The sequence below is a fragment of the Colletotrichum karsti genome (assembly GCF_011947395.1).
Source record: "Colletotrichum karsti strain CkLH20 chromosome Unknown Scaffold2, whole genome shotgun sequence".
NCBI classification, from domain to species: domain Eukaryota; kingdom Fungi; phylum Ascomycota; class Sordariomycetes; order Glomerellales; family Glomerellaceae; genus Colletotrichum; species Colletotrichum karsti.
In genome coordinates, this window is record NW_024065902.1 from 300,864 (window position 1) to 317,241 (window position 16,378).

At 51.0% G+C, this 16,378-nt stretch overlaps 6 protein-coding genes across 6 annotated transcripts; 3 read left to right on the forward strand and 3 right to left on the reverse strand.

Annotated features, from left to right (window-relative positions):
• Positions 1 to 30: 30 nt before the first annotated feature.
• On the forward strand, positions 31 to 2,150 carry CkaCkLH20_00642 (uncharacterized protein; the record flags this gene model as incomplete). Its single annotated transcript, XM_038883362.1, has 3 exons — positions 31 to 362; positions 425 to 981; positions 1,075 to 2,150. 3 exons carry the CDS (start codon positions 31 to 33, stop codon positions 2,148 to 2,150), a joined length of 1,965 nt encoding a protein of 654 aa, XP_038750957.1.
• Positions 2,151 to 2,224: 74 nt separating this feature from the next.
• Positions 2,225 to 4,048, reverse strand: CkaCkLH20_00643 (major facilitator superfamily transporter; the record flags this gene model as incomplete). The annotated part of the gene is made up of 6 exons (XM_038883363.1): positions 2,225 to 2,364; positions 2,421 to 2,630; positions 2,682 to 2,816; positions 2,868 to 3,074; positions 3,142 to 3,349; positions 3,422 to 4,048. 6 exons carry the CDS (start codon positions 4,046 to 4,048, stop codon positions 2,225 to 2,227), a joined length of 1,527 nt encoding a protein of 508 aa, XP_038750958.1.
• A 622-nt stretch (positions 4,049 to 4,670) lies between these two features.
• On the forward strand, positions 4,671 to 5,707 carry CkaCkLH20_00644 (aldolase citrate lyase family protein; the record flags this gene model as incomplete). Its single annotated transcript, XM_038883364.1, has 3 exons — positions 4,671 to 4,832; positions 4,890 to 5,072; positions 5,123 to 5,707. The coding sequence occupies 3 exons, from the start codon at positions 4,671 to 4,673 to the stop codon at positions 5,705 to 5,707; spliced, it is 930 nt and encodes a 309-aa protein (XP_038750959.1).
• A 488-nt stretch (positions 5,708 to 6,195) lies between these two features.
• CkaCkLH20_00645 (xylitol dehydrogenase) lies at positions 6,196 to 7,505 on the forward strand (the record flags this gene model as incomplete). The annotated part of the gene is made up of 5 exons (XM_038883365.1): positions 6,196 to 6,485; positions 6,550 to 6,780; positions 6,838 to 7,142; positions 7,197 to 7,274; positions 7,330 to 7,505. The coding sequence occupies 5 exons, from the start codon at positions 6,196 to 6,198 to the stop codon at positions 7,503 to 7,505; spliced, it is 1,080 nt and encodes a 359-aa protein (XP_038750960.1).
• Positions 7,506 to 7,972: 467 nt separating this feature from the next.
• On the reverse strand, positions 7,973 to 9,811 carry CkaCkLH20_00646 (uncharacterized protein; the record flags this gene model as incomplete). The annotated part of the gene is made up of 4 exons (XM_038883366.1): positions 7,973 to 8,162; positions 8,219 to 8,671; positions 8,990 to 9,508; positions 9,561 to 9,811. 4 exons carry the CDS (start codon positions 9,809 to 9,811, stop codon positions 7,973 to 7,975), a joined length of 1,413 nt encoding a protein of 470 aa, XP_038750961.1.
• Positions 9,812 to 10,706: 895 nt separating this feature from the next.
• Positions 10,707 to 15,820, reverse strand: CkaCkLH20_00647 (alpha-glucanase; the record flags this gene model as incomplete). The annotated part of the gene is made up of 3 exons (XM_038883367.1): positions 10,707 to 12,086; positions 12,145 to 12,263; positions 15,538 to 15,820. The coding sequence occupies 3 exons, from the start codon at positions 15,818 to 15,820 to the stop codon at positions 10,707 to 10,709; spliced, it is 1,782 nt and encodes a 593-aa protein (XP_038750962.1).
• Between the last annotated feature and the right edge of the window lie 558 nt (positions 15,821 to 16,378).

Consider the following 16,378-nt stretch of genomic DNA (forward strand, 5'->3'; position numbering starts at 1 on the left):
TCAAATGTCGAATGAACTGTCGGATACAACATGTTGAGCTCCTTGCGATGGTCGGCCTGGGGCCCTGAATACTCTGCCCTTGCGGGGGCTATCATCTCTTTTGCTGCCATGGTGACACTGCTGGCTCATTTCGACGGCAGAGATGTGTTCACTTGGCAGGGCGTGACGCTCAACGCCATCGTGTCGATTCTTTCCGTTGCGACAAAAGCTGCTATTGCATACGTCCTCGCCGAATGCATGGCTCAGTGGAAGTGGATTCTGTTTGCACGGGAGGAGCGACCTTTAATCGACTTCGATCGCATTGATAGCGCCACGAGAGGTCCGCTAGGAAGCTTGAGGATCATATTTCGCACACATGGAGCGTGAGTTCTTCACCTAATGCCAAGTTCGAGTCCTTATCTCCAGCTAATACCTTGTCCGGTAGATTGCCCGTCCAGTTCGGGGCAATCTTGACATTACTCGCAGTTGGCCTCGATCCTCTGGCGCAACAACTCATCCAGCTCGAACAGACTGTCCTGTTCACCCACAGCGGCTCAAACTACTTTGACGGTAGTCTCCCCGCTCTCATCTCTCGAGCCACATACTACGCGATGGGTAGCACGATGGTGAATGAACGCTCAAGCAACAATTCAACGCGATCTAGTTACGAGGTGAAAGCCGACACCCCACTTTCCATGCAGGGCGCAGTCTTGAATGGCCTCTCCAAGGCACCGTGGGAAGCAGAGCAAGAGGCCTTGGTTCAATGTCCGACTAGCAACTGCACATTCGGTCAGTTCAACACCGTCGGCATCTGCCATCGATGCAGCGATGTCAGCTCGAACTTGAGGCGCGTCGAAGATTTCGGAGAAGTGTTCCTATCGATCCCAGAAACCGGATATGGGGGAACAGGTGTCCCGAGCACAGCGTTCGTGCTACCGAACGGTCATTTCATTGCCAACATCGATGGTTGCCCGCCGTACAATGGAGTATTCCCGGACTGTCGTAACAGGTAGCCTGTTGGAGTCTACTCCGATGATAAATACGCAATAACGTCTTTCGGCACTGGCAACGCCAACAAAACGGTCACTATGAAAGACATCGACACTATGTTATGGTCGATGAGCATCATCTATCCCGATGTCGAAGCTCTCAACAAATCTGGGTCATTCACTCCTGGAGAAGGCTCTTTCAACAGCGAGAAGGGCCTGGCGTTTTGGCCTGACATCGCTATGGAAGCCACAGAATGTTCGCTCTACTATTGCGTCAAGCAGATCAACTCAGAAGTCCGGGGTAACCAGCTCAAGGAAAACATTACTCAAGCGCCTGGTTTCCGGCGAGATCCCGAGTCCTGGCAAAGACTACAAGAAAAGGAGCCAGAAAACGCCCTGCCACAGAACGAGACTGGCACTCTGGAGTTCAATAGACTTTGGTCAGTCGTTACTTATTCCGATCTGATCATCGAGTCGCCGGACAAGACCCAGGAACGGTATCGTGTAGCCGAGGACTCCGTCAAGTCCTTGAGTGCCCACTTTCAGCAACTGTTCCGCGGTAGTTGGGACAACAGCACTGAGCTACGAGAGAAGCTGGATGCAAAACTGGGGACAGGCGCCGTTGGATTCAACGGGGCATCTTTCGGACCCTTTGGAACGCTGCATGGAGGCATGAAAGCGCAGCCACCTGCGCTAGACGGCCTCTGGACCTGGTCAAGAAATAACATCTCGAGTATTTTCTCTTCTTTGGCAACGAGCATGACCAACGAGATGCGAAGGAACTTTGATCCCCAAACGCAGAAGCAGACTGGACAAGACACGGATCGCTTTCGCGACGGCACCTTGAGCTACTGGGGAAGCGTTGGGAGTTCGTCCACACTCTACCGGATAGAGTGGCCCTGGATCGCACTCCACGGGGGCTTGCTCCTCGCAGCTATTTTCTTCCTGGCACTTACACTTGGCAACACAATCGGGAAGGGCGATATACCATTGTGGAAAAGCAGCTCGTTGGCTGCTATTCGACATGGGCGTGATGTGGGTGGTCTATTAAGTCAAACGAGCACCATTGGAGACATGGAAGCCACAGCGAGGAAGATGCGTGTGAAAATGCGACGAGACAACATAGATGAGGCCAAACCATGGCTAGACTCGTCGGTGGAATCAACTCCACGAGAACCATAGAAGACAGTTGGGCAGCGTCAGGAAACTTTCGTACTTTCAGTTTAGAGACAGGCCACGGCCAGTTTTAGCTACCTTCAGTACTTGTACTTGAAATGTATGTTCTCGCGGTCAGTCATGTCAGCTTCCGCATTCAACCTTCCGAGCCTCTCGCTCTCTGCCTCGGAAATTCCTTGGTCTCTGATCATTTTTGCACGCTTATTGTTTTCCCAAATATCTGTTCTCATCGTCAGCAATCTTGAAACACTTGGCCAATGGTTATTGTTGACTTACAGTAGAATCGCCACGTAGCCATGCTACAAAACTCAACACAGTATAGGACCGCACAGGCGGTGAGTCCACGGATGTACTTGGGAGCATCCGACTCGACAAACATCTGGGCTCCAACAGCATTACCAACGCAGTAGCCCACGAACAGAATCGTCGATGTCACGGTCTTCTTGGTCCTTCCAGCGACATTGGATGGTAGGAAAGTCCAGATCACTGACACGTGTTAAAGGCAGCCTAGAGATGGGCGCAGAAAAGAGAACTTACTCAGTCCAGGAAGGGAACCGAACACTTGCAAAATGTACATGCCCCATCTTGTCCACTTCATAGAGTCGGTTGGAAGGAGGGCCAGCGCCATCATTCCGCTGAAAGCCGGAAGAAGTGAAAACATCATCATCAGGACTGTCTTAAATCAGCATGGGAAGACTTTGCTCGGGGTTCCTTTCCACTTACATCGGAGGTTAGGCTTCTTCAGCGTTACATATCCAACTACCAGGAACCAGCAGATACTGACGCAGTAGTATGGAGTTGATCCCTTCAACAATGTCTCCAGTGGTGTGAACCCGAAAGACTTCCAGATGAGCTTGGAGAATGTGGTATTGGCGCCATTGGGCAGAGCGTTAATGATGGTGACGAAGAAGAAGAAATAGGTTTGCGGATCTGTGAACGTACTTTGGTTAACTTGTGACACATGCAGTCTCCATGCGCGGCTCGCAAGACCACGTACCTTTGAAGGTGGCCCAGACTTGATCCCACTTGAACTCCGACCGCTTCTCTCGATCCGAGCCAGTTTGGTTGGCAATAACACGAGCTATTGCCGCCTTCTTCTCCTTTTCGTTCAACCAGCGAACTTCGCGAGGTGTGCCAAGTATGAACCAAACGAGGACACCGCAGGCAATTGTCAAGCCGCCGAGGAAGAACGAGATTCCTTTCCACTACACAATGATTATGAAAGTCAGTCTAATTAAACTACTATTGTGTCTGGTTGACTGAACAGGCTAACTTACTGCAGCAAGGCCGTCTGGGTTCTTTTGTGCGTGAAGTCCGATGCCGTACATGCAAAGGCCGGTGATGATATTCATACCGGCATTCGAGGTTCCCCATATCAAAGATCGTAAAGTATGCTCTTGAGAGGTGTACCAAGCTCCCGTGATGAGCATGAAGGTCGGACTGATGGTACTTTCCAAGGCGCCTTGGATGAACCTGAGGATCATGAGGTGCGCAAAGTTCTTGGCGAAGGCAATGCAAAGAACTACGACACCCCACAGCACCATCACAACCGACAGAAACTTGCCGGTATGACTCTTCTGTATCAGCCAGTTGCCCGGAAACTCCCATACCAGGTAGGATAGGTAAAAGATGGTGCTGAGCCAGTTAAACTGCTCGCCAACCAAACCGGTGTCCTCGCGAAGACCGAAAACCGCCTGCACACTGAGAGACGTCTTGTCGGCCTGTTGTGTTCCATAGCATACCCACATCAACGGCAGAAGGAATATGTCGATCTTGAATCGCAGCTTCCTGAAGTAAGAGTCTGAGTACTCTGTCGCATCTTCGATAGTACCTGCAAGAACATCGTCGGGCTTGTCAGACACAGCCACATCGTCGAACTTCTTGTCGTCGGCTTCGGATGTCATTGTGCCTATGTCCACAAGCCCAAACAGGTACAGGTGACAATTGATCGACAGCGAGATTCTTGAGAAAGAGAGAAAAGAGGCAAACTCCGTAATCAAGCTATGTAATTGAGCTTCTGGGATCACCCCACTGAGATGCAACTGCTTCCTTATAGTGACCATGCATCCTAGCTGCGGCCACCGCTACTCTGCACGTTGCGTTCATGGGGAAAGCACTTGAGCGTCGGTCGGATCTCTTCCGATCAGCTTGTGCGCGTGGCGATGTCGGAGATAACAGATAGTTCTTTGGATATTATCTTCAGGTAGGGCATACCTTAGCCTGATTCCAGGGGTTGATAGGCATATTCTTATCTCTCAATATCTTTGAGGCATGGATGGGAGACCTGCCAAGCTGCATCGCAGCGGCCCGTGATCCGGCCGAAGTGCTTACCCCTCATGGCCAGATCCATGTCCCATGTTGTCAGCACTCAGGTAAGTGTACTCTTGAAATGTACAGTTCGACAAAGGCATGATCTGAGTATTGAGATTTGCCACTCAGTGATCAAGGACTTTACTATTTCCTGCCCTTCGTTTTGTGGTCAAGTCGACTCTCATTTAGCGAATTCGCCCAATTCTAGCCAACACCATGGCCAACCAAATCAAGTCTCCGGTAGTGGATGCAACGGGCAAGACACGCCTACGTGAGTCTCTTGAGAAAGCGAAGAGAGGTGAGGGTCCAAGCGTAGGACAGTGGCTCGAGTTCCCTGGATATTCTCTCGCAAGAACCGTCGCGCCCCTTGGAGAAGACGTAAGTTATTCTTTCCAGCCCTTCTCTCGCAAATCAGAGTCTGATGTAAGCGGCCAGTGGATTCTCATCGATACTGAACATGGAAACATCGATGACCGCGATATGTATCTACAAGTTGGGGCTATCTCATCGTCAGGAGTTTCCCCGATTGTCAGAATACCTGCATCAGAACACTGGATGATGAAGCGGGCCCTGGATTGCGGAGCTCATGCCGTGATGGTCCCAATGTGTGAGACAAAGGTAAGGAAAATAACTCCAGATTTCGATACGGCCGCTCAAACTTTGCGTAGGAACAAGCTGAAGCGATTGTAAGAGCGTGCAAGTACCGCTCAAAGCGATGGCCGCAGGGTCTCCGGGGAGCAGGCGCGATGTATGCTCATGCAGCGTTCAACCAGACTGGCCGTGAGTACCTGCTCGGCGCCAATGACAACGTCATGGTCTGCGTCCAAATTGAAAGCCTCAAGGCCATTGAGAACGTGGAGGAGATTGCCGCGGTCGATGGTGTTGACATGCTCTTCATTGGCCCCAACGATCTCGCCTCGTCGATGGGCTACATTGCCTTTGACCATGCCTCGATCCCTGAAGTACAAGAGGCCATTTCCCGCGTTTTGAAGGCTGGTCTTGATGCTGGCAAATATGTCGGGCATTTCGCGCTCAGTGCCGACGTTGCTGCGGCAAAATACAAGCAAGGCTTTCACTTCGTCAACTGCGGTGCCGACATTGTGGCAGTTGCGGCGTGGATGTCTGGGGAGATGGGGAAGCTGAAGAGTCTTGTTGCTGCGGACAATAAGTCAAAGGAAACTCCGGAGAAAGTCAACGGACAGCTATCAGAGATGGAGACGCCACCGACAGAAAACGGTGTTGGATACAATTAAAACTGCAAACTTGAAGGTTGAATATCAAGTCTGGAGGCTGTGGCCGTGTCATTCTTATGGTTACTTTGATGACTCTGCGACATGATAATCATCAATGATGTGCTTCACGTTGAGCACCACACTTCCTGTCAGGTTGTCGATCCCATTCTTCCAAGTCACATTATGGAAAAGGCAGATACGCTCAGCCGTCCTTTTTGAGAAACGAATGAAAATTAGGTTGATGATCAGAACTTGAGATCCATTACATTCCTCGTTCAACATACATAACGAGACGATTGAAGTCTCAGTGGCCTACTACCAGGCCCACCTAGCAGTCTGATAACGAAGTTCGGTCCGGGTTCCGATCCGATACCTTTGCACACTCAACTTGAGTATATTTAGTCTCTAGTCATCAACTGAAGCCCAGATGCTCACCGAGTTAATATGCACGCGACCTTGCCTAAAGTAACCCCCCTTCATCAGTACCCTTCCACACCAAAGTCTCAACTATGAACGGCTCTCTCCCGACCTCAAATCGAGCTGTTGTCTGGGCTGGCGCGCGCAAGCTCAACATTGAGCAACGGCCCATCAGAGCCCCCAATGACGATGAAGTGCTGGTCGAAATTATCACCACTGGAATCTGTGGCTCAGATTGCCATAATTGGGAAAGTGATCAAGTCTCATGTCAACTCATCTTAGGCCACGAGTCGGCGGGCATCATCGTCCAATTGGGAAAGAAGGTTGTCAACAGACATCTTGGCCAGAGAGTTGCAGTCGAGCCTGGATTCAGTTGCAGAGAGTATGCGGGCCACCGATCTTTTATCGCAGCTTACTGCTCGGTAACGCTAATGTCTTATACCCAGATGTGAGTTTTGCGGACGAGGTAACCCGAATATCTGCGCAAATCTGAAGTACTGCGGAATGGACCCGACGGATGGAACCTTGAGTCAATATTTCACATGCAGGGCGTCGAACACCGTCCCCATTCCCGACGAGGTGTCCTGGGAGGAAGCAGGGGCGATTCAGCCGTTGGCCATTGCCGTGCAGGTGGCGAGAAGAGCGAGCTTGAACCCAAGCCAAAGCCTGGCGATTTTGTACGTCAAACGCGTTGATCTGATGGAACCAAGTCCTTTAATGCTAACAGCTGACAGCGGATGCGGTCCTCTTGGCCTTCTAATCTTGGCTGTTGCCAAAGCATACGGGGTCAAGAAGATTGTTATGTTCGACATCGAGAAGTCTCGAACCCGGTTTGCCGAGTCTTACGGAGCTCACGTTGGACTTGTCACGCCGAAGCACGAAGACCCATCAAAGGATACACTGTCTTTTGCCCAAGCCTATGCAAAAGAGATCATTGCCAACCACGACCTAGGACACGGATTTGACGTGTCAATCGAAGCCAGTGGTGCGGAAGTATGCGCCACAATGGCTGTGTGCATGCTCAAGGCCGGCGGAACCTGTAAGTTGAGGTAGCTTCAAAGATGAGAATAGTCGCAGATCTGATCAAATGCAGGTATTCAAGCAGGTTTGGGCAAGCCAATGGCTTCAGTACCACTCTTTCTGATTACGGCAAACGAGTTGAACGTGAAGGGTTTGTTTCAGCACCCTCATCTCAATCAAATTAGAGGTTACTGATTTCTTTCCAGGCACGGTTCGTTACACTCATGGCTGCTTCGAAGATGCAATTGGTCTACTGTCCAGGAAGGCAGTCGATCTCAGACCGCTTATCACGGCAACGTACCCCTTGACGCAGGCAAACGAGGCGTTCGAGGCACAGCATTCAAGGAACGATATCAAAATTGTGATCTTTAATCAAAAGTAGAATCATTCTCATTCATTTCAAACTTGTCTTGCGATCACGGGATCTCAAAAGACCTAGCCCCAAGATGAGAATAGAACAGGGTCCAACGGGTCAAAAGGAAATAGCTCAGACCCGGCCACTTCGCCCCAGAGGAAATTGTCGCCACCATGCCTCGGTGATGCAGTTCCCTCGATATCGTCAAATGCCCTCTTGTGACCCCCCTTGTTTATGAGGCCATGCGAGTCTTTGGGTGAGTTGCTATGGGAGGGTTGAGCCAAGGTGAGGCTTCTTTGGTAATGTTGCAGTAATTCCTCGATGATGGCTCTGCTTCTTCTCGCTCCAGACCAACGTAGTTCAACATCCTTCAGAAAGTTGACACACTTCTCGACGTCAGTTAGAATTTCCTTGCTCGTCTGTTTTGGTGGCAATCGCAATCTGTCACGCATATGCGTTAATCCCTGCATGTCGGCCAGGTAGAAATGCTTGACTTACAGGACAATACCGGAAAGCGTCATGTAATGGACGCAGATTGCTAGGTAATGAGAAGTCGGGACCAGGTCTCGTACAATCTCGGCAGCGTTGATGCAACTTTGCGCTGCATTTACACACTGCGAGATAGCACCTGAGATGTCGGCTTCCTCGCCCAGTCTAGACTGCTTGGGGTAGTTCAAGAAGCACCTGCCAGATGTGAGCATTCCACGGTTCACAACTCTGGGTCTTCTACTCAATCATACCGGTAGAGATTCAAGAGAGACCCCGCGTGTAGGATGAAGATGATCACACACATGACCAGAGCAGGATCTCCTCCGGGACCTCTCTCCATGCTATTTGCTGAAAACTGAATATCTGGCGGTAGGCTTTCCAGCCATTTTCGCAGCGCTTGGTCGTGCGAGTCGACACGAGAAAGAAATTTATGCAGCTTATCGACGCCTGCAGAGGCAAGTTTGCGCAGCTGCAGGGGCGAGTTGAGACGTTGAATCTTGCCGGCCAGACGACATAGTCGAGCGAACGCCAAGAATCCACTGACAGGACTGGACTTCAGTGTTGTCAACTCCTCAGTCGCGAGACGACGCCTGCGTTTTTGGTCAAGGGGTTCCAGGTCTTCGTCTCTAAGATCCAGCGGAAGTTCACAGTCGCAATCGTCGTCTTGAATGGCCATGGGTCGTCCAAGGCAGATTGAGGTTACTCTGTGTACACGCGGTCAGCTCTGTACCGAAAGTGGTTTGATAAGTCATCAAAGAGCAAGAAATTACCGGTCAAGAGTATAAACACACCACCAAACACGACGAGAAACCTGGACTCTTAGACGTTCATTGTGGCTGCTGTTGTAAACAGCTGGTGCCAGAGATAATATCTTCTCTACTTGTCAGCAAACCTGAAAACGTATGGTACAGGTGATACGAACCGATCGACTGCTGAGGTGCAAACCCATGTCTAAAGCAGCTCTAACAGCCTGTCCTGCCAGACTCCAACTTTGGGATAGGGTATTCCAACCCGCTGAACACATGGATAGCAAGGCTAAGCATTGAATTCTCTCCAGTGATGCCTCGCCATTAGACGCGTGAGACATGAGAAGTGCTTTCTGGTAGTACTCAATTCCAGGAAGCTCGTTCTCAGAATGTGATGGTAGGAGACTGGAGGAGCATGCACAGACAGCAAAGAACACCATCAGGAACCGGCGGTGCTTCGGCGAGGAGCAGTCTTGACCAGCCTTGAGCAGTTTCTGATATCGGCGCATGAAGTGCGGCCTGAAAAGAACCGGAAACGTGTAATGCAGCTTGTCGAAATACAGACTGATGAGAACATCCGCGATGTACTGTGGTGGTCGCGGCAGAGTCTCTGGTTTGGGGATGAAAGGTGAATCGGGCCAGACTTTTCCCCGGACGAAAAGAGGAAGTTCAAGGTCGTCGATACTCTGCGCGCTGTGGCTTGCGCCGGTCGACGAAGGTGTCGTCATAGGAGCTGCTGGCAGCAAGCTTTTGGCAGCTTCGATTAGTATGTTGTGAGTCGCACCGCCGATGAAACTAGTGAACATGTTAGGCGGGTTCCGCAATGATCACGAAGTGAGATGCTCACCGAGGACGTCCGTACGAATCCCTCACCAAGGCTCCAGCCGGGTTTGCGTCTTCATCCTGGTTTTCATCATTGGTGTCAGAATCATCGCTATCGGATGATGAAGCCTCCCCGGCTACGGTCTCTTCGTGTGCTAGTCCAACGCTAGGTTCATGTTGGTTGAGGTCGCACACCACTGCATGTGTGTCTCCCTGAGCGACGTGGCCCTCTGCGCGCGTTCGAAGACCAGATATCGGGGCTCTCAATTCCGGCATGGAATTCAAGACCTGCGCTGCTCGTAAGACATCTTCATTGGGACTTGCTTGGTTCGCAGGACGTGGCTGATGCAAGGCTTCCAATGACCGGGAAAGCTGGCCAGTGAGAATCTCTAGTCTCTCACAAAGCGTGTCCATCTGTTGACACCGAGCTTCGAATGAGGTAGTATAGCTATCATAACGTGAGAAACTGGCCACTTTGTGGCGTGAATGTGCCTTACTATCTGCTCGCGGATGCATTGTCTTTGGTCCCTGGGAATTCGCAGGTTTGGTCTCGAGAGCTGCAATTGTGACAGGGATTTTTGCCGTCGCATTTGATCTAGTACACAACTATGGTCAGTCAAAGTTTATTGTTCGCGGTCGTCACTGTAGTGTACAACCTTCTTCCGACGACAAGCCAGGCACGCCTGCCAGACCCGGCTTCCGGCCGGCTCCGATGCCTGTGGGGCATTCGGGGCGGGTTCGTCTCCGGGGACGGAGCACCGTGGGGCTGACATCTGCAAAACCGTCTGCAGCAATGTTTCTACGCGTGGTGTACCCGAACAGAATCAGGCAGGTGAGATGTTGTCTCACAAGAGAAGAGAAGACACAATTAGCAGGTCCTGCGGGGGATAACATGGAAACGGCGAGTATATGCCGAGGTCTTATCTCCGGCCCCGATGTGTCATGGGTTCCCCACCATTCTTATCAGTTCATTGCATGGGTGCTTGGAGAAGTGCTTTGATCATAGCAATCTGTTGAAGCGCTCATTTGTGCTTGGCTATCGTAGTGTTTACTTTATGTTGCTTTATAAACACTTCTCCTATCAACTCAGGATTCCATATCCCTTCAGTGTTCACAACCCTCCGGTTTGCACGTAGCCTAAATCAACCTAGTGTGCACCTATGCTTCCATCTCAAGCAGTCGGAGTTGCCATCGCCGGAACAGCCATGTCTGCCAACGGTGCCGCAGTTCGCTTCATACCAGTGGGGCCACAAGTGCTAGCCTTCAATCCGGCATAGATCGAAGAGTAAGCTGCAGGCAGGAGTTCGTCTGGCTGGCCGGCAGGGATTGTTCCAACGTAAGGGTTGAAGTTGTATATCCCGCAGGGGCAGTGATCCAAGATCTGCATTCCGGCCGTTCCCGAAAGCCTCGTCGATCCTCCACGAGCCAGATTGAAAGAAACCGCGCCAGGCTTCATGTCGACGGAGAACTTGGCAGCACCAGCCGGCGCTTGGACCGTGACCGTGTTACCACCCACGGTGATGGAGACGGATGCGGCTTCAGTCAAGAGTGTGACGACGAAAACCTTGTCTTCCATGGTCTCCCAACCCGCAGGTCGACCTTTAAAGTAGTTGCCGGAAGAGTTGTTTGCGTCAGCCATCGTGGTATCTGTCGCATCGCAGTTGAGGCTTCTGAGCGTAGGGCGGAACCAGTAGACGATCTGGTCCTCGGAAATGTATGGTTTGACATCCTTTCCGCCATTATGGTATGCCTTGATGAATGGCTTGGCCATATCAAGCCAGCCGTTGTGAGGAAATCCGTACACCCACTTGGAGTTACCATCGTCTCCGTGAGGGCTATCAAGGCGGCCGACATAGTGACTCTCGCCGTAGTCGTTCCAAGTAACAATTTCCAGAAAGCGAGGCTGCAAAGAGAGGATTTGTTGCCACCGGTCATACCACAGGAAGTCCGAAGGGAACACCCAGTTCTTGGAGTAGGGGACTTCCGGTCCGAAGTGTGTGAAGAACCACGGCGACACCGGCGCAATGTAAGCCTTGCCGTTGAGAGCGTTGATGTAAGCTTGATCTCCCTGTTCAACAGAAACACTTCCGCTGCCATCTGGCGCCTTGTTCTTCCCATTGTTAGGCCAGCCAAGCCAGTTAAGAGCACCGTCGATGTTGCTGAAGTCCGTGCCGAATTCAGGGTGGTAGTTGGGAGCCCAAAAGACTGGCGTGCCAGCAGCACTGCGCATAGCTGCGACATCAAGTCCATCTCCAGCAAAGGATGAGGCAAAGACCTTGCCGTCGACGATGAGTTGGGCGGGACGAGATCCATACTTGGCAATCATCTGGCCGACTCGAACCGCATCACCAGTGCTGTACCAGTTGAAGTCGAAAGAGATGAACACCTTCATGCCGTTGTTGGCAGCAGACTGGTAGGCCAGGTCCAACTGGGCGTCAGAGTAAGAATCCGTCCCAATGTTGAGAGCGAAAGCATCAATGCCAGCTGCTTTGGCGTTACGCATATCGGCGTTATAGTCGCTTGGGGAACTACGAGCACCGACGATTCCGATCTGAAGTCCCTGTCAGTAAGACGAGCCGAGACTCATCAGCAAGCATGACGGCACTCACCATAAAGTGGCAGAATACAAGCTTGTCGCCGCCATTTTGGCGAATGATCAGAGAATCCTCCGGTGTAGAAGGTACAGCAAGACCAACAGCCGAATCAAATATGGCAGCCGCCAAGAGGCCTTTGATGAGACCGCTTAGACGCATCTTTCTTGATAATCGACGTTGTTCACAACGCGGTCTGCTTTGAAACACAAGTAGAAGATCGAATTGAGAAGACTAAAAGGCTCCTGTTTGGCTAGCCTTGATGACGACTCTGTGGCTTCGAGACTTCTAGAAACCGCAATGATATCGGCCTCTTTCATCACTCTTATATCTAGTCAATCGATTTCACATAGTCACCCTCTACAGACCTCTGCCTTGGCAGGATCCGCAAAAGTTGAGACTGCCGACATGCATAGGTCCGAATGCAACCCGTTTCGGCGTTATAGAGATCCCATCCAAGGCTTTGTTGGGCATCTGTTTGGGTCTGCTGGTTTGGGTTGTTCCGGACGCGCGCTCATGAGACTCCGGTAAGTCTCTTTGTTCATGTAGCTGCCCGCCTACTCCCGCCCAAGGTATCGAATAAAGGGCCTTCTCACGTTACATTGTCGATGCTTTCTATTCGCTCATAGTTGTGTAGTACAAACATCTTTTGCCTGCGACAAAGCAGCCTGGCGGCCAAAGGGATGAGTTTCAACCCACAGACAACGATGTTGATACAATTGCATGAGTCGTTTGCATGCCACATCGTCTGCAAAATAGCAAATCAAAATCGTAAAATTTTGTCACACGATCAGCAGCTTCTCACACCGGCACTGTAGTCATCTTCGGCCTCTAAGTGGATGTTTGGCCATGCATGTCATGTCATTCGGCCCGTGGCCCGTGGGAGCTGTCAGTCTCCGAAAGCAACCCTCCGAGCAGCTTTTCCGGAAGTTTTCTCCATTCGGGGGGACTCATATATCTGGGGTGCATATGCAGAACCCGGCATCTTGTGGCCAGAACGTCCCGCATGCTAGGGAGTGCCACATGATGATTGTCTCAACGGCTGCCAGATGGTGTCGAGCCCGGCAGTGCGGAGTCGAACCAATGAGACTCCCAAACATCGGGTTTCCTCCTAATGAGACCGCCAATCATGGATCATGAACAGAAGCTTAGTAGACGAAAACCGGGACATTTGCAGGTTGCATTCATCCGACTTAAAATGCCACGTAGATGAGATGACAGCGCCGGAAAAAATCGGGGTACCCTTAAGTCGACGTCACCTCGGGCCTCACTTCAACATTGTAAGCCCAGCCTGCCGCTGTATTTGGAGACTTGAGGCCATGACCAGATGGTCTTTTCAGTTTCAAAAATGATTTGGCTGTAGTTACCAACGTACACAGTCAGACAACAAGTCCCAAACGGGACGAGCCATTTCCGATGAATTTGTAAACCCCGCCAGTCTCACTCAATCCACCTACCAGATGGGCGGAACTGCAGATTGTCTTTGTTTCAGCCACAAGAAGGATTTTTAAGAAATTAGCCAATAGGGAGATGTCATGAGGCATCCCTCTAGAGGCGGCCCTCGACGGAAAGTTGCCTCCCGCCAAGTGAGTTCTTGTTGGTTGTATGCTCTAGAGCTTGACACCACTATTTTCTCTCAGTCTGAGTACGTATCTGCTCGAAAGCAACGTGCCAACACTAAGATTTCAAGTCGTTTTCACGTGTCTCGTAGGCAGAACTTCGCGGTACCGTTGGCAGAGTTGTGCCCTTCACTTGGTGTCAACTGACTCCGAGCTTGGGCTAATCACCACCGAGTTCTCCTAGTGAACTGAACATTCGGTCCGTTCCGGCTCACAAATATGCACGTGTCTTACGACTACTCTCACATCACGATACTAGTATCAGTGGCTCTGACCGGCTCTGCAGACTGCACCTGGCCAAGCTTATGCAGTCAGCTGTCGTCCCGGTCAAGCCACTCAGGGGCAGGATCTACCATCCGTTATAAAGTTCCTCCAATAATAAAGTTGATGCTTGAGATCATTTCAGAAACCAGTGATCGCAGTCGACCAGGGGCCTCCTATACGTTACATGTCTTTCTTTCGACTCAACCCAAAGGAAGTGACGTGAGAACTGCCGGTGGGGCTGCTCCAACAACAAGGGAGACACAACGTGGACCTCTCCCAACCTTCTCGTGGGCTTTAATTGGCCCATACGATGTGCTTGATGAATGTCGCGTTGTATTACGATGAGAGCTGCCGCCGGAAGCTCACAACTAAGTGGGAGCGGTAAACCCTGCCAGCCATGCTACCAGGCGAAGGTATCTCTGAATCTCATGATAGGATGGAGCAACATACACGAGATCTACAGTATCCATGATACGTCACATCTTCAAAAACTGATCAGTGGTTCTCTGGCCATGTTCTCGTCATAGCTACCCAACCTCGGCATTACTCTAGTCATTGTGGGTGCCTCAGTGATTGACTGATGTGGCCACTTAGACAACTTAAACATCTTGGGCCGGAAGACCTGCAACTAGTGTATGTGGCGGAAATCGCGCCTTATCGTTTTTCTACTATGTCGCCAAGCTCTACAACTGGCTCTTCGACGACGAGCGCCTTTGCCACTGGGGCGGGCTCGATCCTCACGACTGGGAGCTGTGCCCGGAGACCGCTTTCCGGGCCTTCATCGAACGTAAATCGACCAGAATCCAAAAGCAGCTGAATCCCGAAACTCTTTCTCTTATGTTCAGACATATTGCTTTTGAGGAGGCAAATGCTTGGGTCAAGATCGAGGGGGCATGTCATGATGAGCATGAGAATCAGTCTGTCGCTGCGAGGTGTAGATCAAAGTAGATTTAAGGGAGGCATTGAGTTATCATTAAGCAAGATGTACAAAGGAAGGAAGAGTACAGTCGAGCTGCAGAACCTTGTCACCGATCCAGATGGGCCACAATTTTTCATCAACCGCATGGTGTTTACAGCAAGGATGAAGAAATCCGAGCTTTGGAACCTCGATCCTGTTTTCTTGTTATTTGAGAGTGCTAGAGAATAAGGCATACAAGCTCTTGGGAGGCCGGCGGGCTACAGGATGGAAACGTAGCATAGACATCATTTAGCTTCATCGAAGTCTGTATTGATGGTTGTACAGCATTGCAACGAAAGAAGGTCCATAGCCCTTCACACTCCTCTGAACGAAGAAGAGCGTTCTCACGTTCCACTCTGACCAATAACCACCACGAATACAGCCCCTTAAAGTCCAACCTGACTCAGCACATCACTTTGAATCCTCCCAGACCAAAATGACCCCTTCCTCGTCTTCCATTGACAAATTTCGCATTCAGTGGCTAGGTTCCTGAAGCCCCTCAAGGCCGCGCTTGCTCCGGCAAAAAAGAGATATCCCACTTGAACGGGCACTGAACCGCCGCGCAGAAACACCCATCCTCCTTGGGGACAGCCTTGCACTTCATCGCAGGCTCGTCCGGGTTCGGGTCGCAACAGCAGCACATGGTCTGCGTCTCGGCGTCCAGGGTGTAAGGGCACGACTCGGGGGGCATGATGCCGCAGCTGCCTTGGGGGACGGTGCACTTGTAGCCTTCGTCGAGGTAGTCGCAGACACAGCAGTTGGCGATGTCGGTCTCCTGTCTGCTTGTGAGGGAAGATGCCTGGATGTTGGCGGCCATGGCGATGACGGCGAGGGTGATGTTTGATAGCTTCATGGTGGATATTTGGCCGATGATTGTCTGATAGAAATTGTTGTATATGTGAGCTGTGGGTTGGTTTCTTAAATGAGTCTTTGAATTTCCTTGAGTGCTCATCTGCTTTATAGTCAAGGGCGTCTAGCTTATATAGTTGCTGGTCACCTCAACTCAACAGCATAACGCTGTATCGTAATACACGCACAAAAGTCCGTGGCCCAGTGAGCAACCAGCCTCGTAATTCATCCTTTTTACCACATTGAGTTGATATCGGGCAAGTGTGTCTCAAAAACATTGTGCTAGCAGCTCCGGTCTGGTCCAAGGCAACATCTCTACAGCCTATTCATCTCTTGGCAGTGCCGGAATTGTAAGTCCTGTCTTGCTTGAGCAAGACGGAAGACGAATCACGGTTGGAAAATCTAACTGAAAATTATCTCACCTCGCCAAGCCTGGGCTGAAAACAGAGGCGTAAACGTCGTGGTCGTTTTTACCCGGAGGGGGTAGGCCGTGATCATATAAGGCCTCTTTCGGAGAGCTGTCAAACGTAAGCCGGGCATCGTGGGAGACGGGCCGACTTCT